The sequence below is a fragment of the Malus domestica genome, chromosome 03, assembly GCF_042453785.1.
Source record: "Malus domestica chromosome 03, GDT2T_hap1".
Classification (NCBI taxonomy): domain Eukaryota; kingdom Viridiplantae; phylum Streptophyta; class Magnoliopsida; order Rosales; family Rosaceae; genus Malus; species Malus domestica.
In genome coordinates this window covers 12,316,576-12,340,662 of record NC_091663.1, presented here as the reverse complement: position 1 = coordinate 12,340,662, position 24,087 = coordinate 12,316,576, and the positions used below count along the sequence as shown (strand labels likewise).

Sequence of the window (24,087 nt, the reverse complement as noted above, 5' to 3'; positions counted from 1 at the left end):
TACAACATATAAATTGTGAACATATTTACCATACCTTTTCCCGAATAGAATCATACAAATTGTGCTTTTCAATGAAGGAAAATATGTCCGGCTTCAAAAGCTGTAAATCCAAAAAAGAACAAAAGAAATTTCCAGCTAATATCAAAACACAGTAATTGATGCAATAGCTCAATTCCCAAATTACATTAAGAAGATGTTAAATATTATGTAATCAATTCTAACTTTCGCTGTGCTTTGTGAATAAAGGTGTTGCACGTGAATATGCATCAAGAACACCTACATCAGCATATAGTGCAAATGCTTTCTCATATTGCCCATCAATCTCATACAACACTGCTAGTGCCTGAAAAAGGGAAGTGATGTAAAAAAATCAGAATTATCATATATTAAAAACTCATATTCCAAGTAGATAATTCCTGACTGACCTCCTTAAGGGCATCTGTCATGGACGATGTATTAAGCTGAGGTTCTATAGCTGAGATAACAGGCAATGAAGAGTAGATCACGGGTGGCCAAGATTTAACAGTTGACAAAAGCTCCTTATGAAAAGATGGATTTGTAGCGAGAGCTACAAGAGCAACCTTACAGCACAGAGAAGAAAAGATAAATAAACAAAAAAAAAAAGATATCAAGCTTTTCTTGCTTGTCAAATAAAAGAGTGTAAAAAAGATTAGAGGTCACACTGCAATTAAAAATGTTATCCTCACAAACCTCATAAGCAGTATCACGAAGTCTTGGGTTTTCTGTTGGAATGTATGGGACTAATACTGGAAGCTGACGCAAATGAGCAAAGTGGAAAACCCATCTGTGAAGCACAGTCCACTCCGAGTTATTTGGACGAATTGCATGCTAGAATTTCCAATTATTTACTGGGAAGATTGTAAAAAACGGGTCACAAAAAATGGTAGTTAATACCTTTCCCATGCCGAAGCAGATCCTCGCAACAATTTAGGACATACAGATGCGGCTTCAGCATATTTTCTTTCCACAATCATATGATCAAGGTATCTAGAACCAACCTAGAGAAACGAAAGGAAAATTAAGCATACTGTGCAATTAACTAAATCTCCAGGAATTTTAACAGTGAGAGTATAAGGGAATAAGCTCTTGAATTACATAACAAGGCCAAAAAATCTTACAGAGCTTCTCCGTAGTTTTTCTTTGGTTATATCTATGTTGTTTGTCATTTCCCTTATTGTTAATAATCTCATAAGACCAAGGTGCATAAGAAACTAAGTGATCCATATTCATATATAACACAACTCGCTTAAGTGGACTCCACGTCAAAGCTAAGAAAAAGTGGTACTCCATAATTTTAGCCAGAAGGCTAAAAATTGTGCAGCTAAGAAACTTGTCAATATGGTAGTTTTTTTTTTATGTCAAAGTCAATTTGGTAATTGTATCAACAGGAATATGGCCAGGGACGACCAGAAATTTTTTTATAGTGGACTTTGAACAATGTTAAGTAAAACTATTGACAAAATTTTTTTGGAGTAATACTCTTAAAGAAAAGAGGAATGCAATAAGGGACACACAAACCAGTAATCACATCATGTGGTCACTAGAATTCACTTGTTAATTTGTAATAGACACATAATCTGTTACATAGTCTGGTAAGAAATAGATACTCCAGTATGACTTAAGGGGGAAAAAACCAACAAAATAAACTATCTTCTCTATATAAATTTGACGCGCTTTTTTTCTCTAATTCCTCACAGCACAATTCACTAAACTATGATTTAGTCAAAATCACATCTTGAGGCTGAATGACTAGAAAGACATTGTATTTATAATAGTGTGAATGAAAGGGAGTGTTGTGGGTAATGTGTGCTACCTGTCTCCTTTACACATGAGTACTTGTTCTCCCAACAACAACAACAAAACAACAACAACAAAGCTTTTTCCCACTAAGTGGGGTCGGCTATATGAATCCTAGAACGCCATTGCGCTCGGTTTTGTGTCATGTCCTCCGTTAGATCCAAGTACTCAAGTCTTTTCTTAGGGTCAACAACAGGAAGAAAAAAAATGTGAGTTGGGGCAGCTACCCCCAGTGCGCCTTAGCTGCCTACGTCCTTGATTATGGCACTTAGAAACTAATTTGAAAGTGAACGCTACATGTTACTTGAGGAAGAAAAGAGCTCCTATAATGCGCAAAACATAATACAGACACACAGCTACCTTTTCTCTATTGTGATATGAAAACAAGAATGAATTGATAATACCTCATCAAGAAGTTCACTCCGTCCCTGGCCTGCTTCAACTGCAGCCAAAGCTTTTTCATGCCAACCATGTTGAAGAAGCCAAGCAATATGATCTTCAGCATCTCTGAAAAGAATATATGCATTCATTTCTTATCAAATTAGCAGGACCCGGATTAAAATATCTTCAATTCTGAAGATTTTATGATTGAATAAAATTCAACGTATTCTCCTCCACTCAAGTACCCCTCAAATTCTTATCAAATCAATCTCAAAGACATAAACTAATGTGACCACTACACAAGTATTGGAAAGAATTACAATGCCAATAATCCATTTAAGCTCATTCCCTAAACATCCTCAAGTCATGTGTCAAAATAAGAAGGCAACCATTAGAGGGGGAATGTACAAAACATAAAAGCATAGTCAGATATGATGTACTAAATTTAAAAGAAGTTTACACATAAAAATTAATAGGAAAAGTCCTATGATTTAACTCACAATTTTACTACTTGTTATTCTTAAAAAAAATAAAAAATAAATGCAGATTTTTAGATTGATATTCTTTGCCCTTTCAAATATGGGGCCAGTGGTTTTACCAAGTCATAGGCTGAGCTTCAGGTTCTAAATTCAGGAGATAACTGAAGGTGATTGTGCTCTATGCATCTTTACTGTTTGCTCCCCACCCCAAACCTTTGTTTTTTGAACTTCCTATAAGCCCAAGACCTCAGCAAAGGTTGGGACTGACAGTGTGAAAGAACCATATCTTCTAGAATTGTTCTGGATATCCCTAACCTTAACATCTCAATCAGGGTTTTGGCAAATCATCTGTCCTATCAGCCAAGGTTTCATTTGGATGGAAGAATTGGGATTTGATATTTCAGTAGCTTAATTGGACCTTGGACGTGGACTTGATTAATCAAAATTCACACATATATTTGATTATTAAGTATACGAGGATTATGAATCTGTCATTCCCCTAATCAAATTTATAGGCTTTCTACCATAAGGATGCTCACATTTAAGAAAAAATTTCCAGAATGCAATTCAATGATCGGAACCATTCAGTTCTTTCAAGGATTATCCGTGCCAAAAATCAGCTAAATCAGTGACAGTTTAGTCTGATTATCCACATTTTCATTTTAGCTTTATGTGTTTGGTAAGTTTAAGATGACCAAACAGTTTTGGATTTGGACAATTTTTTGCATGGATGACCCTTGATTGATGACTTAAGATACAGACGGTTCCAATCGTATAAATGCATTCTGGGGTCACCCTTAGAATGATGAGTGCACTTTTTCTTACAATATTAACATCCTTATTGTAGAAAGACTGATCAAATTTTGCATGTGTATTTTACTAACATTATAAAACAAGAGGGGCTTTTTTTTGTTAAGGAACAAGCATTTGTTGATAAAAGTAAACAGGGACAAGTTGTGCATCATTCCTTGTGATCGGCCCTGGGTTTTTATCTTCTTCTGAAATTCTTCTTTGTCTTTATAATCATAGTCTATGCTTCTTGTTATTATCCTTAATTATGGATTTATAATGTCCAATTTTGCTACTTCTTGATTTCCTTCCCAATATTTAATCGGATTTTCTCCCCAAACTTGTGTTTCTTCTGCAATTCTAATTAAATCTTCTAGTTCAGGTCTTTTTAAACTTACTTTTACTTATAAATACCTGTTCTTCATTCTCGTCAATCATTTCATCGTATGAGAAGTCTTCTTGGCTAGATCTAAGTCTTTTTCTAGTATTTCTTCTAATTTGCTAAAATCATTATCACTTTCTTCTTCATTTATGGCTATGAAACTTAATATTGATGAAATGTCAAACTGCAACCCAGTAAAGCTGGAGGAGGTTTCATTCTTAAACTCTCCCCTCATGCCCCTAAATTAACGTGAGAAGAGAAAAATAATTAAAAAAATATGAAACCATATGCCACCACCTCGACTTCCACCACTTTCTGGCACCTTCTTCACTGATGCGAGCGTCTCCTCTCCACCTACTCCTCTTTATTTCTGACTCTCTTCCACAGATGACACTTACTGCACATCGGAGGCCTACAAACATGGAGAACCACGTTTGCCCATCAGGCGGAGAAGGGGTGGCTGAGGCGTTGGACATGAACGCTTTGAGATGAAGAGGGAGCCCTTATGTTCTATGAACGGTGTTTGAATTGGGAAGCCATGGGTGTGGAAAGAAATTTTACTTCTGTTTTTTTTTTTTTTTTAATTTCTCAATTTTATTTCAGGGTGAAATAGGAATTTCAAGAATTTTTCCTTAAAGTTGGGAGTGGAAAGAGATTTATTGGGTTCCAATAAAATTTCTCATTGGTTTTAATTTGGTAAGTTCTTATTCAGGGTTAAGATTATTGTCCCACTAAAATTTAAAAGAAAAAGATAAAAAAAACGATAACAAGATCTTTCTTTTTGTGATAAAAATGTTCTTAAACCATGGATGAGACGATGACACTAGATCATTCCGGGCCACAAGCACCTAAGTTTAGATCATTCTGGGCCACAAGCACAGACAAGATTCTAGGAAAGAAAATCCAAAACTAATCCCAATAAAACTGAAAAGAATCTAAAACCTTATAAACGTAGGAAATCAAAAGACTAAAACCCTACAACAACAACAACAAAGCCTTTTCCCACTAAGTGGGGTCGGCTATATGAATCCTAGAACGCCATTGCGCTCGGTTTTGTGTCATGCCCTCCGTTAGATCCAAGTACTCTAAGTCTTTTCTTAGAGTCTCTTCCAAAGTTTTCCTAGGTCTTCCTCTACCCCTTCGGCCCTGAACCTCTGTCCCGTAGTCACATCTTCGAACCGGAGCGTCAGTCGGCCTTCTTTGCACATGTCCAAATCACCAGAGCCGATTTTCTCTCATCTTTCCTACAATTTCGGCTACTCCTACTTTACCTCGGATATCCTCATTCCCAATCTTATCCTTTCTCGTGTGCCCACACATCCCACGAAGCATCCTCATCTCCGCTACACCCATTTTGTGTACGTGTTGATGCTTCACCACCCAACATTCTCTGCCATACAACATCGCTGGCCTTATTGCCGTCCTATAAAATTTTCCCTTGAGCTTCAGTGGCCTACGACGGTCACACAACACGCCGGATGCACTCTTTCCATCCAGCTCGTATTCTATGGTTGAGATCTCCATCTAATTCTCCGTTCTCTTGCAAGATAGATCCTAGGTAACGAAAACGGTCGCTTTTTGTGATCTTCGCTAGATTGCTCCGGTCATTAGTGTGGATAAGTATATAAATGGATAGAGATAGGAAAGCAAACACAAGATGTACGTGGTTCACCCAGATTGGCTACGCCCACGGAATAGAAGAGTTCTCATTAATTGTGAAGGGTTTACACAAGTACATAGGTTCAAGCTCTCCTTTAATGAGTACGAGTGAATGATTTAGTACAAATGACATTAGGAAATATTGTGGGATAATGATCTCGTAATCACGAAACTTCTAAGTATCGGAGTGTGGTGTCGTCTTGACTTGCCTTATCTGTCTCATAGGTAGATGTGGCATCTTCTCTGGAAGTACTCTTCCTCCATCCAGGGGTGGTATCTTTAACTGGTGGAGATGCACAAGGTAATGTATCAATTTCACTTGAAGCTTACTTGTAGTTTCAGGCTTGGTCAAGCGCGATACAAACCATGTAGTAGGAGTCCCCCAAGTCGCCGAGCTAGGGGGTCTGCTGAAAGAGGTGACAGACAAGGTAAGCAATCAGAGCTCCGACTGATTGTTCACCTTCTCCCCATCTTGCAGCAGCATGAAGGATAAAGAGAAGAAAAATGAGAAGTGATGATATGAGATACTTTTGCTTTTGAAGAAGTAACTTTCCACAGGCTTATTCTTGAACTGAGCTGGAGGGTTTTCTGGTTTCCTCCAGAGTATAAGGCCGACTGGAGAATTTGAGGGTCAAAACAAGTCCATCAAATCTAGAGTACGTTCCACCCTGCTGATATGGGATACTTTTGCTTTTGACAGAGTAATGGATGTATCGGCACGTGTGCTGTTACGCTTGTCTCCACATGCTTCCTTGTATCCTTCGCACTTGCCCTATCTGTTCCTCAAGCAGATGCGGAATCTTCCCTGGAAACATAAGATGATGAAGATGAGTACTCGAGAGCAATGCCAGGTAAGTAATCAGGTAAGGGGTTCCAGGCAGTCAGTTCCTGGCTGGAAGCTTGATTCCAAGTACTGACTGATTGCTCTCTTTCTCCTTGTCTTGCAGGTAAAAACAAGGCCAAAAGAAAAAACAGGGAAAAAGCATGATATGGGATACTCTTGCTTTTAACCCTGATGATATGAGATATTCTTGCTCTAGTATAGCTTGTTTGCAGAGGTATTATCGGGGGGAAAGAAAGCTGAATATTTCGAAAGGCTTTGTTGGGAGTGCCCTCTCAGATATGATGAAGGGTTGAGCATTTTTGCAGGTCTGCCTGTCCGTTGGGGATGGAGGTCGACATATATAGGAGTCTCCCTAACAACAAGTAGTAATGCTATTCCTTTACCCTGCTTGGTCATAGCACGGTAGTGGGAGCTGCCAGTTTCACATGTTTTAACTCTGTCAGAGCACTTTGAAAAAGTGGTCTGTGGTATCTGGCTCTCGAGATTCGGAGAACGATGCCTCTTCGATTTTTGAGAAAGCAATCATGCTGGGGGTCTGACTCTCGAGATTCGGAGAGCAGTGTCTCTTCGATTTTTGAGGAAGTAATCATGTTGGGAGTCTGGCTCTCGAGATTCGGAAGGCGGTGCCTCTTCGATTTTGGAGCAAGCAATCTTGTTGGGAATATTGTCTCGAATGTGAGTAAAGGTTGGACATGTTTGCTAGTCTACCTTGCCACGAAGCACAAAGGTTGACACACAGGGACTTTCCAATTATCCAGCAATGGTACTGTTCCTTTACCCTCTCTTCGATTTTGAGAAAGTAGTCATGTTGGGAGTCTGGCTCTCGAGATTCGGAAGACGGTGCCTCTTCGATTTTGGAGCAAGCAATCTTGTTGGGACTGTTTTCTCGAATGTGAGTAAAGGTTGGGCATGTTTGCTAGTCTACCTTGCCACGAAGCACAGAGGTTGACACACAGGGACTTTCCAATTATCCAGCAGTGGTACTGTTCCTTTACCCTTATGAGTAATAATATGGTAGCTAGACCTTCAAAATTTATGTGTCTAAACTTTGTTAGTGCTGTTTCTTTGCTATTCTTTTACCTTTCTTGGTCAGAGCGATGTAGTGGGAGCTGCAAGCTTCACGTGCTCAACTTTGGCAGAGAACTTTGGCAAAGTGATCTGTGGTACCCATGAGTTATTGTTGCGTGTGAGAAGTGGGTGATTGAACAGTAAGATTCATGTGCTTTCTACTTCACCAGAAGTCTTCGACAAAATGCCCATAATTTCTGCAAAGCTGAGTGTGCGTGTGACAGGTGCTGACAAGGCTAGAAAAGTAGGTGCCTCTTCGATTTCTGAGATCGGCCCTCATGGTCTCTGAGCAGCCCAGCTTTTGAGAAAGCGAGCGCCTCTTCGATTGATTCGGAGAACGGTGCCTCACCGATTTTTGAGAAAGCAATCATGCTGGGGGTCTGGCTCTCGAGATTCGGGGAGCAGTGTCTCTTCGATTTTTGAGAAAGTAATCATGTTGGGAGAGTGGCTCTCGAGATTCGGAGGGTGGTGCCTCTGCGATTTTGGAGCAAGCAATCTTGTTGGGAGTGTTTTCTCGAATGTGAGTAAAGGTTGGGCATGTTTGCTAGTCTACCTTGCCACGAAGCACAGAGGTTGACACACAGGGACTTTCCAATTATCCAGCAATGGTACTGTTCCTTTACCCGCTCTTCGATTTTTAAGAAAGTAGTCATGTTAGGAGTCTGGCTCTTTAGATTCGGAGGACGGTGCCTCTTCGATTTTGGAGCAAGCAATCTTATTGGGAGTGTTTTCTCGAATGTGAGTAAAGGTTGGGCATGTTTGCTAGTCTACCTTGCCACGAAGCACAGAGGTTGACATACATGGACTTTCCAATTATCCAGCAGTGGTACTGTTCCTTTACCCTTGTGGGTAATAATATGGTAGCTAGACCTTCAAAATTTATGGGTCTAAACTTTGTTAGTGCTGTTTCTTTGCTATTCTTTTACCCTTCTTGGTCAGAGCGATGTAGTGGGAGCTGCAAGCTTCACGTGCTCAACTTTGGCAGAGAACTTTGGCAAAGTTATCTGTGGTACCCATGAGCTATTGTTGCGTGTGGGAAGTGGGTGATTGAACAGTAAGATTCATGTGTTTTCTACTTCCCCAGAAGTCTTTGACAGAATGCCCATAATTTCCGCAAAGCTGAGTGTGCGTGTGACAGGTGCTGACAAGGCTGGAAAAGTAGGTGCCTCTTCGATTTATGAGATCGGCCCTCGTGGTCTCTAGGGAGCCCAGCTTTTGAGAAAGCGAGCGCCTCTTCGATTTCTGAGATCGGCCTTCGTGGTCTTTGAGCAGCCCAACTTTTGAGAAAGCAAAAGGCTCTTCGATTTCTGAGATCAACCCTCGTGATCTCTAAGCAGCCCAACTTTTGAGAAAGCAAACGCCTCTTCGATTTCTGAGCAGGCGCCTCTTTGATTTCTGAAGCTCCGTCGAGTGCAGATTTTTATAGAGGCTGGCATTAAGTTCCAAAGCACACTTGAATCTCCACCAGTAGAAGCTTCATTCTTGCACTTCTAATATCTTGATTTGTCCGACCTCTTCTCTCTTCAACACCTTTGAAAATGTCTGGCCCCTCCGACCGTCGTTTTGACTTGAACCTTGTTGAAGAGGCAGCCCCGCCTTCTCCAGACAACATATGGCGCCCATCCTTCGTCTCCCCAACTGGTCCTCTTACCGTTGGGGATTCCGTGATGAAGAATGATATGACCGCTGCGGTGGTGGCCAGGAACCTTCTCACTCCCAAAGATAACAGACTACTTTCCAAACGGTCTGATGAGTTAGCTGTTAAGGATTCGCTGGCTCTCAGTGTTCAGTGTGCAGGTTCTGTGTCTAATATGGCCCAACGCCTATTTGCTCGAACCCGCCAAGTTGAATCATTGGCGGCTGAAGTGATGAGTCTCAAACAGGAGATTAGAGGGCTCAAGCATGAGAATAAACAGTTGCACCGGCTCGCACATGACTATGCTACAAACATGAAGAGGAAGCTTGACCAGATGAAGGAAACTGATGGTCAGGTTTTACTTGATCATCAGAGATTTGTGGGTTTGTTCCAAAGGCATTTATTGCCTTCGTCTTCTGGGGCTGTACCGCGTAATGAAGCTCCAAATGATCAACCTCTGATGCCTCCTCCTCCTAGGGTTCTGTCCAGTACTGAGGCTCCAAATGATCCCCCTCCGGTGCCTTCTCTTTCTGGGGCTCTACCGACTGCTGAGACTTCTCCTAAGCAACCTTTGTGAAGGCTCCCTCTTGTGTGTTTATTTTGACTCATGTATATGTACATATTTGTAGCTTATCGGGGATATCAATAAATAAGCTTTCCTTCATTTCAACGTATTGTGTTAAATACACCAAAGCCTTCTTCGCTAAGTTCTTTGAATTTTCTTTTGTTGAAGCTTGTATGTTGAAGCTTTCTGAGTGGAGCATGTAGGTTGGGGTAGTGTTCCCTTAATTTCCCGAGTGAGGAAAACTTCTTGGTTGGAGACTTGGAAAATCCAAGTCACTGAGTGGGATCGGCTATATGAATCTTAGAACGCCATTGTGCTCGATCCTGTGTCATGTCCTTCGTTAGATCCAAGTACTCTAAGTCTTTTCTTAGAGTCTCTTCCAAAGTTTTCCTAGGTCTTCCTCTACCCCTTCGGCCCTGAACCTCTGTCCCATAGTCGCATCTTCTAATCGGAGCGTCAGTAGGCCTTCTTTGCACATGTCCAAACCACCGTAACCGATTTTCTCTCATCTTTCCTTCAATTTCGGCTACTCCTACTTTACCCCGGATATCCTCATTCCTAATCTTATCCTTTCTCGTGTGCCCACACATCCAACGAAGCATCCTCATCTCCGCTACACCCATTTTGTGTACGTGTTGATGTTTCACCGCCCAACATTCTGTGCCATACAGCATCGCCGGCCTTATTGCCGTCCTATAAAATTTTCCCTTGAGCTTCAGTGGCATACGGCGGTCACACAACACGCCGGATACACTCTTCCACTTCATCCATCCAGCTTGTATTCTATGGTTGAGATCTCCATCTAATTCTCCGTTCTTTTGCAAGATAGATCCTAGGTAACGAAAACGGTCGCTCTTTGGTATTTCTTGATCTCCGATCCTCACCCCTAACTCGTTTTGGCCTCCATTTGCACTGAACTTGCACTCCATATATTCTGTCTTTGATCGGCTTAGGCGAAGACCTTTAGATTCCAACACTTCTCTCCAAAGGTTAAGCTTTGCATTTACCCCTTCCTGAGTTTCATCTATCAACACTATATCGTCTGCGAAAAGCATACACCAAGGAATATCATCTTGAATATGTCCTGTTAACTCATCCATTACCAACGCAAAAAGGTAAGGACTTAAGGATGAGCCTTGATGTAATCCTACAGTTATGGGAAAGCTTTCGGTTTGTCCTTCATGAGTTCTTACGGCAGTCTTTGCTCCTTCATACATATCCTTTATAGCTTGGATATATGCTACTCGTACTCCTTTCTTCTCTAAAATCCTCCAAAGAATGTCTCTTGGGACCCTATCATACGCTTTTTCCAAATCTATAAAGACCATGTGTAAATCCTTTTTCCCATCTCTATATCTTTCCATCAATCTTCGTAAGAGATAGATTGCCTCCATGGTTGAGCGCCCTGGCATGAACCCGAATTGGTTGTCCGAAACCCGTGTCTCTTGCCTCAATCTATGCTCAATGACTCTCTCCCAGAGCTTCATTGTATGACTCATTAGCTTAATACCCCTATAGTTCATGCAATTTTGTACGTCGCCCTTATTCTTGTAGATAGGCACCAAAGTGCTCGTTCGCCACTCATTTGGCATCTTCTTCGTTTTCAAAATCCTATTGAAAAGGTCAGTGAGCCATGTTATACCTGTCTCTCCCAAAACTTTCCACACTTCGATTGGTATATCGTCTGGGCCTATTGCTTTTCTATGCTTCATCTTCTTCAAAGCTACAACCACTTCTTCCTTCCGGATTCGACGATAAAAGGAGTAGTTTCTACACTCTTCTGAGTTACTCAACTCCCTAAATATTAAAATACTAAAACCCTAGAGATTAAAAGACTAAAACACCCATTGATTTAGGAAAGCCTTCACTTTGGCTCCGCATCACAAAGTTTTATCATAACACAGAGATCAATTCTTCAATATTAAACTCGAGAGTCAATGGAGAAAATTATTGTTATGTATTACAAATGCTTATATATTATTGACTCTAGAGGCACAAATAGAAAGAGACACTACTGACCTTGGTTTTGCAATGACTACATCCCTTGGGGAAACAATATAGTACAGTGGTTCATCACCTTCAGCCCACCGGCCGCCAGCATAGCTGCTACCTAGATTCAAACTAAAGAATTTTACAGCTATATAAATGTAAATTATTCTGCTATTATTTGACGATGACATTCAAAGATAAAGTATGTTAACCTGAGAAAGGAGCGTGAGCAAGGGAATAGTCCTTTGCCTTGTAATGCTCAAAGCCGTGTACAGGTAAGGCATCTGTTGAAAGTTCATCATTATTCCATGTTACAATACGTACTTCTGGTCTCTGTGCATTTCCCTGCTTCAATATGTTATAAAAGTTAGAAACAATAACAGGGAACCAGTCATAGCATGACCTATAATAGAAGATGAAAAGTGGGTAACTTTCTATTTACTATACAGTTAATCAGGTATATAGGTACAATGCCAGTTTTTCTAATAAATCCTTAGGCTAGTTGACTAATCAAAAAAATTTCCCCAATTGAATGTGATTCTGTCGTACATAAATGGAAAAGTTAACAAAATTCCCCTACAAGGGATTTACAATATGCTCAAATTTTCATGTTTTACATATTTGTATCCATAGACACACTATCCTGATATATAAAAAATTGAATAATATTGCATAACAAAAATGTATTAATAAGGGCTTTTTATATTAGCACCCCACAAAATGTTGAATGCACCCCACATTAAAATTTAATATTAATGACTTATTTACTCTACTATGCAATGACAATTTTGACCTTATTAGGTTTAAAAAATAATAATAATATTAACTTTTAACGTATTATTCATCTCCTTCAACTATCAAAACCCCTCACACCCTCCATTGTTGAATAAAACTCTAAGCAATGAAACTACAAACATGTTAATTAAGAAAAATTATTTTTGACGAATGGAACATGAAATTGGTGTTTTGAAAGCTTTGAAATCATTATTATTGCTATTGAAAAACATTCAAATGAACCTAAACATTTTTTCAAATTATTCAATTTGAAATCATTCGGCAAACTAAAGTTTAGATAGTTTGAAATCATTCGGCAAAATTAAAAATGACTGTTATAAGATTTGAGAAATGTGGGGTGTATAAAAAATGTGAGGTGTGTATAGAAAATGTAAGGTGTATATTAAGAATGTGGGGTGTGAGGGTATTACGGGGAAGGAAGTGGGGTGTGTTAAGATAATTTTTAATTGAAAAAGTAAATGTGAGGTGTATTAAGTATGTGGGGTTTATTCAACAATTTATAAGATTTGAGAAATGTGGGGTGTATAAAAAATGTGAGGTGTGTATAGAAAATGTAAGGTGTATATTAAGAATGTGGGGTGTGAGGGTATTACGGGAAGGAAGCGGGGTGTATTAAGATAATTTTTAATTGAAAAAGTAAATGTGAGGTGTATTAAGTATGTGGGGTTTATTCAACAATTTGTGGGGTGCTAATATAATAAACCTTAATAAGATGCATGAGAATGATGTAAGAAAAAACAAAAAAGTGAATGATGTTCTATAAAGATAATGTGTCAGCTAGACATCCCTACAAGGGATTTACAATATGCTCAAATTTTCATGTTTTACATATTTGTATCCATAGACACTATCCTGATATATAAAAAATAGAATAATATTGCATAACAAAAATGTATTAAAAAGATGCATGAGAATGATGTAAGAAAAAACAAAAAAGTGAATGATGTTCTATAAAGATGATGTTCCTTGGTGTATGCTTTTCGCAGACGATATAGTGTTGATAGATGAAACTCAGGAAGGGGTAAATGCAAAGCTTAACCTTTGGAGAGAAGTGTTGGAATCTAAAGGTCTTCGCCTAAGCCGATCAAAGACAGAATATATGGAGTGCAAGTTCAGTGCAAATGGAGGCCAAAACGAGTTAGGGGTGATGATCGGAGATCAAGAAATACCAAAGAGCGACCGTTTTCGTTACCTAGGATCTATCTTGCAAAAGAACGGAGAATTAGATGGAGATCTCAACCATAGAATACAAGTTGGATGGATGAAGTGGAAGAGTGCATCCGGCGTGTTGTGTGACCGCCATATGCCACTGAAGCTCAAGGGAAAATTTTATAGGACGGCAATAAGGCCGGCGATGCTGTATGGCACAGAATGTTGGGCGGTGAAACATCAACACGTACACAAAATGGGTGTAGCGGAGATGAGGATGCTTCGTTGGATGTGTGGGCACACGAGAAAGGATAAGATTAGGAATGAGGATATCCGGGGTAAAGTAGGAGTAGCCGAAATTGAAGGAAAGATGAGAGAAAATCGGTTATGGTGGTTTGGACATGTGCAAAGAAGGCCTACTGACGCTCCGATTAGAAGATGCGACTATGGGACAGAGGTTCAGGGCCGAAGGGGTAGAGGAAGACCTAGGAAAACTTTGGAAGAGACTCTAAGAAAAGACTTAGAGTACTTGGATCTAACGAAGGACATGACACAGGATCGAGCACAATGGCGTTCTAAGATTCATATAGCCGATCCCACTCAGTGACTTGGATTTTCCAAGTCTCCAACCGAGAAGTTTTCCTCACTCGAGAAATTAAGGGAACACTACCCCAACCTACATGCTCCACTCAGAAAGCTTCAACATACAAGCTTCAACAAAAGAAAATTCAAAGAACTTAGCGAAGAAGGCTTTGGTGTATTTAACACAATACGTTGAAATGAAGGAAAGCTTATTTATTGATATCCCCGATAAGCTACAAATATGTACATATACATGAGTCAAAATAAACACACAAGAGGGAGCCTTCACAAAGGTTGCTTAGGAGAAGTCTCAGCAGTCGGTAGAGCCCCAGAAAGAGAAGGTACCGGAGGGGGATCATTTGGAGCCTCAGTACTGGACAGAACCCTAGAAGGAGGAGGCATCAGAGGTTGATCATTTGGAGCTTCATTACGCGGTACAGCCCCAGAAGACGAAGGCAATAAATGCCTTTGGAACAAACCCACAAATCTCTGATGATCAAGTAAAACCTGACCATCAGTTTCCTTCATCTGGTCAAGCTTCCTCTTCATGTTTGTAGCATAGTCATGTGCGAGCCGGTGCAACTGTTTATTCTCATGCTTGAGCCCTCTAATCTCCTGTTTGAGACTCATCACTTCAGCCGCCAATGATTCAACTTGGCGGGTTCGAGCAAATAGGCGTTGGGCCATATTAGACACAGAACCTGCACACTGAACACTGAGAGCCAGCGAATCCTTAACAGCTAACTCATCAGACCGTTTGGAAAGTAGTCTGTTATCTTTGGGAGTGAGAAGGTTCCTGGCCACCACCGCAGCGGTCATATCATTCTTCATCACGGAATCCCCAACGGTAAGAGGACCAGTAGGGGAGACGAAGGATGGGCGCCATATGTTGTCTGGAGAAGGCGGGGCTGCCTCTTCAACAAGGTTCAAGTCAAAACGACGGTCGGAGGGGCCAGACATTTTCAAAGGTGTTGAAGAGAGAAGAGGTCGGACAAATCAAGATCTTAGAAGTGCAAGAATGAAGCTTCTACGGGTGGAGATTCAAGTGTGCTTTGGAACTTAATGCCAGCCCCTATAAAAATCTGCACTCGACGGAGCTTCAGAAATCGAAGAGGCGCCTGCTCAGAAATCGAAGAGGCGTTTGCTTTCTCAAAAGCTGGGCTGCTTAGAGATCACGAGGGTTGATCTCAGAAATCGAAGAGGCGTTTGCTTTCTCAAAAGTTGGGCTGCTCAAAGACCACGAAGGCCGATTTCAGAAATCGAAGAGGCGCTCGCTTTCTCAAAAGCTGGGCTCCCCAGAGACCACGAGGGCCGATCTCAGAAATCGAAGAGGCACCTACTTTTCCAGCCTTTTCCAGCCTTGTCAGCACCTGTCACACGCACACTCAGCTTTGCGGAAATTATGGGCATTCTGTCAAAGACTTCTGGGGAAGTAGAAAACACATGAATCTTACTGTTCAATCACCCACTTCCCACACGCAACAATAGCTCATGGGTACCACAGATAACTTTGCCAAAGTTCTCTGCCAAAGTTGAGCACGTGAAGCTTGCAGCTCCCACTACATCGCTCTGACCAAGAAGGGTAAAAGAATAGCAAAGAAACAGCACTAACAAAGTTTAGACCCATAAATTTTGAAGGTCTAGCTAGGGGTGGGCAAACGGGTCCTGGACCCGTGGGTCGGGGCGGGTCCTCGCGGTTCGGGACAGGTTCGGGGCGGGTCTAAATATTTTGAAGAAGAAACGGGGCGGGGCGGGGCGGGGTGGAGGAATTGACGGGGCGGGGCGGATCCAAATATCAAGAGTAACGGGCCCCCGGCCCGAACCGTTTATAGCGTGGGATTATTCACACCTCCACACTTCTCCACCATTCGATTGGATATTTTTCCTTACCGAGTCTCATCTTAAACGGAAACCTTCCTCTCCTCCTCGACAGCAGCCATCGCCAATTCTCCGTCTCTGTCTCTCTCTCTCTGGTGACTTGCGAGGTACGACCACCATCACCAACCACATCACCGCCGAGTCCAGTTCGAGTCTCATCCCCAGTCCAGTCCGAATCTCCTCCCTCATCTCTCGATCTCTCTCGATCTGTTCCATCTCAATCTCATCCCGATCTCCTCCATCTCGATCTCCTCTCTGTTGATCTCATCCTTCCCGATCTCCTCCATCTCAATCTCATCTCTATCGATCTCCTCCATCTCTCTCTCTCTCTCTCTCTCTCTTTCCCACAGTCTCTTTCTCTCCCCCCATCTCACCCGCCTTAAACCCAGCTGAACCCCTTTCTTCCTCTCGTCTTCCCCAATTTTCACAAAGCACTACTGGATTCTCGCAATTTCACAAACCACTACCATTGCCGCTGACTTCTTTAATCTAAATCAAGCATGTTGCTGCAAATGACGATTCCGATGATGTCTGGCTTCGATGTTGGTCTCAAATGACTCATCAACACCCGAGGTACCTTCTAGGCCCATTGCATGTGAACATCTTATTCAAATTTGTGAAAAATCCGTTTAAATTTCTGAGCTTTTGAGGGTTCTTCGTTTAACCTATGGGTTTTTTTGACGTTTCTATATGAGATTTAGTATTTATTTTCTAGAGTTTTTAGAATACTTCGATTAAATTTGTGAGTTTGGTGGTATTTATGAAATGATTGTTAGGTTTTATGCAGCAGATGTGAGGGTGGAGAGCTTCGAGGTGCTCGACAAGTGCAAGAGGAAGGTTGTGGTGATGGCAAATCTGACGGTGATGGTGGAGCGGGTATGGATCTGGGTCGAGCTAGGCTTGGCCGAGACGATGAGCGAGTTGAAGAAAAGGGTACCCGTGGACCCGGTCCGAATCGGTCCGTTTCAACCGGGCCGGGTAATGTGCGGTTCCTATACTAGAAAATCCAATCCCCGCCCCGTCCCGGCCCGTTTCGTTTAAGCTCCGGTTCCTACAAACTTAGGTTCGGGCGCCCCGCCCCGGCCTGTGCCCAGCCCTAGGTCTAGCTACCATATTATTACCCACAAGGGTAAAGGAACAGTACCACTGCTGGATAATTGGAAAGTCCCTGTGTGTCAACCTCTGTGCTTCGTGGCAAGGTAGACTAGCAAACATGCCCAACCTTTACTCACATTCGAGAAAACACTCCCAATAAGATTGCTTGCTCCAAAATCGAAGAGGCACCGTCCTCTGAATCTCGAGAGCCAGACTCCCAACATGACTATTTTCTTAAAAATCGAAGAGAGGGTAAAGGAACAGTACCATTGCTAGATAATTGGAAAGTCCCTGTGTGTCAACCTCTGTGCTTCGTGGCAAGGTAGACTAGCAAACATGCCCAACCTTTACTCACATTCGAGACAACACTCCCAACAAGATTGCTTGCTCCAAAATCGAAGAGGCACCGCCCTCCGAATCTCGAGAGCCAGACTCCCAACATGATTACTTTCTCAAAAATCGAAGAGACACTACTCTCCGAATCTCGAGAGTCAGACCCCCAGCATGATTGCTTTCTCAAAAATCGATGAGGCATCGTTCTCCGAATCAATCGAAGAGGCGCTCGCTTTCTCAAAAGCTGGACTGCTCAGAGACCACGAGGGCCGATCTCAGAAATCGAAGAGGCACCTACTTTTCTAGCCTTGTCAGCACCTGTCACACGCACACTCAGCTTTGCAGAAATTATGGGCATTCTGTCGAAGACTTCTGGTGAAGTAGAAAGCACATGAATCTTACTGTTCAATCACCCACTTCCCACACGCAACAATAGCTCATGGGTGGGTACCACAAATAACTTTGCCAAAGTTGAGCACGTGAAGCTTGCAGCTCCCATTACATCGCTCTGACCAAGAAAGGTAAAAGAATAGCAAAGAAACAGCACTAACAATAGTTTAGACATATAAATTTTGAAGGTCTAGCTACCATATTATTACCCACAAGGGTAAAGGAACAGTACCACTGCTGGATAATTGGAAAGTCCCTGTGTGTCAACCTCTGTGCTTCGTGGCAAGGTAGACTAGCAAACATACCCAACCTTTACTCACATTCGAGAAAACACTCCCAATAAGATTGCTTGCTCCAAAATCGAAGAGGCACCGTCCTCCGAATCTCGAGAGCCAGACTCCCAACATGACTACTTTCTCAAAATCGAAGAGAGGGTAAAGGAACAGTACCATTGCTGGATAATTGGAAAGTCCCTGTGTGTCAACCTTTGTGCTTCGTGGCAAGGTAGACTAGCAAACATGCCCAACCTTTACTCACATTCGAGACAACACTCCCAACAAGATTGCTTGCTCCAAAATCGAAGAGGCACCGCCCTCCGAATCTCGAGAGCCAGACTCCCAACATGATTACTTCCTCAAAAATCGAAGAGACACTACTCTCCGAATCTCGAGAGTCAGACCCCCAGCATGATTGCTTTCTCAAAAATCGAAGAGGCATCGTTCTCCGAATCTCAAGAGCCAGATACCACAGACCACTTTTTCAAAGTGCTCTGACAGAGTTAAAACATGTGAAACTGGCAGCTCCCACTACCGTGCTATGACCAAGCAGGGTAAAGGAATAGCATTACTACTTGTTGTTAGGGAGACTCCTATATATGTCGACCTCCATCCCCAACGGACAGGCAGACCTGCAAAAATGCTCAACCCTTCATCATATCTGAGAGGGCACTCCCAACGAAGCCTTTCGAAATATTCAGCTTTTTTTCCCACCGATAATACCTCTGCAAACAAGCTATACTAGAGCAAGAATATCTCATATCATCAGGGTTAAAAGCAAGAGTATCCCATATCATGCTTTTTCCCTGTCTTTTCTTTTGGCCTTGTTTTTACCTGCAAGACAAGGAGAAAGAGAGCAATCAGTCAGCACTTGGAATCAAGCTTCCAGCCAGGAACTGACTGCCTGGAACCCCTTACCTGATTACTTTCCTGGCATTGCTCTCGAGTACTCATCTTCAACATCTTATGTTTCCAGGGAAGATTCCGCATCTCCTTGAGGAACAGATAGGGCAAGTGCGAAGGATACAAGGAAGCATGTGGAGACAAGCGTAACAGCACACGTGCCGATACATCCATTACTCTGTCAAAAGCAAAAGTATCCCATATCAGCAGGGTGGAACGTACTCTAGATTTGATGGACTTGTTTTGACCCTCAAATTCTTCAGTCGGCCTTATACTCTGGAGGAAACCAGAAAACCCTCCAGCTCAGTTCAAGAATAAGCATGTGGAAAGTTACTTCTTCAAAAGCAAAAGTATCTCATATCATCTCTTCTCATTTTTCTTCTCTTTATCCTTCATGCTGCTGCAAGATGGGGAGAAGGTGAACAATCAGTCGGAGCTCTGATTGCTTACCTTGTCTGTCACCTCTTTCAGCAGACCCCCTAGCTCGGCGACTTGGGGGACTCCTACTACATGGTTTGTATCGCGCTTGACCAAGCCTGAAACTACAAGTAAGCTTCAAGTGAAATTGATACATTACCTTGTGCATCTCCACCAGTTAAAGATACCACCCCTGGATGGAGGAAGAGTACTTCCAGAGAAGATGCCACATCTACCTATGAGACAGATAAGGCAAGTCAAGACGACACCACACTCCGATACTTAGAAGTTTCGTGATTACGAGATCATTCTCCCACAATATTTCCTAATGTCATTTGTACTAAATCATTCACTTGTACTCACTAAAGGAGAGCTTGAACCTATGTACTTGTGTAAACCCTTCACAATTAATGAGAACTCTTCTATTCCGTGGACGTAGCCAATCTGGGTGAACCACGTACATCTTGTGTTTGCTTTCCTATCTCTATCCATTTATATACTTATCCACACTAATGACCGGAGCAATCTAGCGAAGATCACAAAAAGCGACCGTTTTCGCTACCTAGGATCTATCTTGCAAGAGAACGGAGAATTAGATGGAGATCTCAACCATAGAATACGAGCTGGATGGAAAGAGTGCATCAGGCGTGTTGTGTGACCGTCGTAGGCCACTGAAGCTCAAGGGAAAATTTTATAGGACGGCAATAAGGCCAGCGATGTTGTATGGCACAGAATGTTGGGTGGTGAAGCATCAACACGTACACAAAATGGGTGTAGCGGAGATGAGGATGCTTCGTGGGATGTGTGGGCACACGAGAAAAGATAAGATTGGGAATGAGGATATCCAAGGTAAAGTAGGAGTAGCCGAAATTGTAGGAAAGATGAGAGAAAATCGGCTCCGGTGATTTGGACATGTGCAAAGAAGGCCGACTGACGCTCCGGTTCGAAGATGTGACTACGGGACAGAGGTTCAGGGCCGAAGGGGTAGAGGAAGACCTAGGAAAACTTTGGAAGAGACTCTAAGAAAAGACTTAGAGTACTTGGATCTAACGGAGGACATGACACAAAACCGAGCGCAATGGCGTTCTAGGATTCATATAGCCGACCCCACTTAGTGGGAAAAGGCTTTGTTGTTGTTGTTGTTGTATAACACAATTTAATAGTTATCTCAGGGTCTTGTTTAATAGATCTCAACAAAATCTTTTAATAAATATAATTTCATCAAAAATAGACATGTATAATGAATGGTTTGGTATTTGAAAGTTGTTTAAGAAAATTTAATGGCATGTTACTTTTTGGATTTATATTTAATAAATGTCTGACTTTGACTTTCCTGCTTAACTTTAAAAGTTTAAAGGCCACCAGAATAAGCTAACAAAAAAAATATATATCAGGGATCTAGATCTAATAATCCCTTTATTTCGTAGAACTTACTCACATAAAGCACAATTGAGTCAGCATAATAATAGAAACTGAATAAAGTGAGGGAAGAAAATCTTGAAAACAAAAAAACCATAAAAAATGAAAATTTTGCACTGACAAATTATTCTACCAAAAAAAGTACCTGTCGTGATGGAACAGAGCTGCTAAATTCCTTTTCCCCATCTTCTTCACCAGGGATATATGCTAGAATGACCAAAGTATCACCAAAAGGGGCAATCCCGGAAATGAAATAGCTGGTCTGAAAGGATGCCACAATATCCACCTGGTTCATACCAGACATTGGGACATGCTTATATGTTCCATTGGTGGCTCTTGATTGATTTGTTTTTATCGATGTGATTTTGATTGATGTTCCCCAGCCAATGACCAACAATGAGTCATCCTGAATATGATGAAGTACAGTGAGCAATAAGGAAATGACACCACAACTACTTTATATGAAGAATGAAGAAGAAAAGGTTGTGCAAAGAGGAAAGGAAGCTTAGCTGGTACTTTTCACATCAAAAAGTCTTAATCTATCATTTTTTTGAGAAGAAGTCTTAATCTATCATGAAGCTGATTTAATAGGGACTCCGGGGTTAAATCAGTATTGAGATTGAACCATTAGTCCTAGAGTTATAAATGTTATAATGTCCAGAGGTAGAACTGGAATCTTACGATTTTTCTGTGCAGACAGACACTTACATTTCATTAGTCATGTCAAGTCTAAAGTTTTTCTAAGAGTTATGAGAGCATTAGGTGAATTTCCCTGGGTTCTACATCAGTTTTTCTTTCAACACAAGCGATATTGGGGGAGGGAGGATTCGCACCCAAGCGATACTTGGGTGCAGAGGTAAATGCTCTTACACACGCGAGCAAGGCTTGCAGTTTTACATCAGTTGTTAAAGGAACTATTAGATACCACTATTTGAGATTCCCATTCCTCCCAATCTTTTATCCAACCCTTTCCCAATTAAGCGCAAACATTTTCTACTAACTTTAGCCCTTAATTACCCTTGAAACAGGCATTACAATCCCAAGATTACCTGCTGCCCCAGAACTCCAGCAATATGCCATAATGTCCCTTCTATACTTTTCAAATCTCAACCCTGTTTTATTACTTAATTAGACAAAATCCCTAACATGTAAAACTTTAAAGTTCAAAATACACTACAGAATCACCCAATACAAGCACTTTATGCAAGTTGCACTAACATGCACCGCATCAAAGCTTATAAAGTGTGGTCATGTGTGCAAGTAAATACTGTGAGCACACTTTCACTAACCTGCCAAAATAAGTGAGGGAGCAAAAGCTCAGGACGTGGGCTTCCTCGTGGCCTTTCAATGAATGTTATACGTTGATCATTTGCAGTATCGTACACTTTAACACCTGCATCATTTGCCCAGGCAATGAGACTTGTTCTCCACTTCACCGCATGTATAGGACCTTCACCAGAGTGCAAAACCTAGACATACATTGCCTTAAGAAATTAAAAACACACTCGGAAATCCTTTTAACAGGCTATAAGTATAATTTTAGTACAAACCTGATCTTTAAAGCCCAGCCATCTTTTTGTATTAAAATATAAATGACCAGCTAAACCACCAGCTACAAATCTTCTAGATGATCTTCTTGCATAATCTGGGTCTAGTGCAATAGCTTTCATTGGGCGATGATACTCAAACTTCATTTTCTCATCAGTGAAAAGACTATTTATTACAACAGACCCATCGTCTGAACAGCTTCCTATAAATTCACCTTCTATGTCGAAGCTAAGATCATTCACTGCAGCAGTATGAGCAGGGAATTCCTTAACCTGTAAAGAAGCCAATCAAGTACATGATATTGGCATATTGCCTTCAATGATAAATCAGGCGCAAAATGCAACAGTATATCAACCATAACTGATATAGAGTATTAACACCCATAGCACAAAATATTCAGTATTGACAGCGGAATATAAGAATTGTGAGTTCAAAAACTACCTACAGACATCCCAAAGAAATCATCTTTGCAAACAATTTACAGATATTGCAAACTACCTACACTGCTTGTCAAGGTTAAACTTTGCATTCTCGAACCTATTGCATAGGTAATTTACCCATCAAACAATAAACGTTTTGAGTGGATTTTAGGACAAGTAGACTTAAGTCACCCTACAAGAGGTATAAGTTCACCATAGTTGAAAATTCAATTAACATGCCAACGTCTGAACACGAAATTAAGAACAGGAAAATCAAAAGAAAAAAACTTTATAACTTCTGCATATAATGAAATTTAACTGAAGTAGCTTTCTTTTCGAGTTCCATTTGAGCTAATTGCGAAAACCCCGTTGACCATCCCAAAACTAAATGCAACTGGGTTAAAACCAGTACATTCAATTCCCAGTAAAACAGTGAAAATCTCAAAATTACCAAGAAACCCAGCTCCATCCAGCTCAACTTCAATCCACAACCTACCAAATCCCCAAGAATCGCACTAACCTACCGGTCAATGCAATAATCCCAACCACTATCATTCGAAATACGAAAATTGAATTGAATTCAAGCTCAGTTCCTCACCTGATTCCCGAGAAAATCGAGAATATGAACGGTGCCGCCGTGAGTCCCGAGCGCGATCATTCGTTCCGCGACGGCGATGCAGGACGCCACGTCGCTAGCCAACAGCGTGGGAATGCTGCCTCCCATTCGCTGGTACTTGAGCCTCGGCTCCTCCTCTTCCTCCTCCTCCTCTTCTTCCTCTTCCTCTTCTTCTTCCTCCTCGCCCTCTTCCTCTCTCTCATCGTCTCCTTCGACGCCGTTATCGGGCGGAATCGGAGCCATTGTTATGTACGTCTTCAGCTCTTCTCGTGGTTGTTCCGTCGCCTCGGAGAGACAAAGGTGGAAGAATGATTGAGTTGAGAACCGGGAGAGAGATCTGTTTGGTTCGAGTTTTTTCTTCCGAGGTATATTAATTTCCAAGGCGACAAAAGAGGGCCAGGGTTCTGCTGTCACCAATTTGGTGTCCCTTTCATGTCTCCTTTCTTTTTCATTGACACGTGTTCTCCTACTTATCCGGTTACTGTGTTAGGTCTTATTATGCAATTGGGTTCTGACGGCAAGGTGGAGTGGGTGTTGCGACTGCCGACTAGATTTTGTGGGTAGCTTATTCATTGGGTGTGTCATCGCTGTCGCGATCTCTTAGACTCCCATCTTAAAAGGTCTGTAAAGTAGAAGGACGCATGTCGACCAAATAGAA

The 24,087-nt window shown here is 41.6% G+C and overlaps 1 protein-coding gene across 2 annotated transcripts in view; it reads right to left on the bottom strand.

Annotated features, from left to right (window-relative positions):
• LOC103427237 (vacuolar protein sorting-associated protein 41 homolog) overlaps window positions 1-24,027 on the bottom strand; it is a 28,908-nt gene extending 4,881 nt beyond the window's left edge. The window contains exons 1-12 of one of the 2 annotated variants that reach the window (XM_070818996.1): window positions 23,412-24,027; window positions 22,397-22,666; window positions 22,136-22,315; window positions 20,992-21,252; window positions 11,823-11,955; window positions 11,641-11,731; window positions 2,223-2,325; window positions 916-1,019; window positions 712-805; window positions 426-581; window positions 281-343; window positions 35-100 (exon numbers count right to left, since the gene is read on the bottom strand). In XM_070818996.1, coding sequence (XP_070675097.1) covers window positions 35-100; window positions 281-343; window positions 426-581; window positions 712-805; window positions 916-1,019; window positions 2,223-2,325; window positions 11,641-11,731; window positions 11,823-11,955; window positions 20,992-21,252; window positions 22,136-22,315; window positions 22,397-22,666; window positions 23,412-23,672 — 1,782 coding nt within the window. In that variant the 5' untranslated portion in view covers window positions 23,673-24,027. Of the gene's footprint in view, window positions 1-34; window positions 101-280; window positions 344-425; window positions 582-711; window positions 806-915; window positions 1,020-2,222; window positions 2,326-11,640; window positions 11,732-11,822; window positions 11,959-20,991; window positions 21,253-22,135; window positions 22,316-22,396; window positions 22,667-23,411 lie in introns of both variants that reach the window. The other variant, XM_029099857.2, reaches the window with a different exon arrangement.
• Window positions 24,028-24,087: the final 60 nt, after the last annotated feature.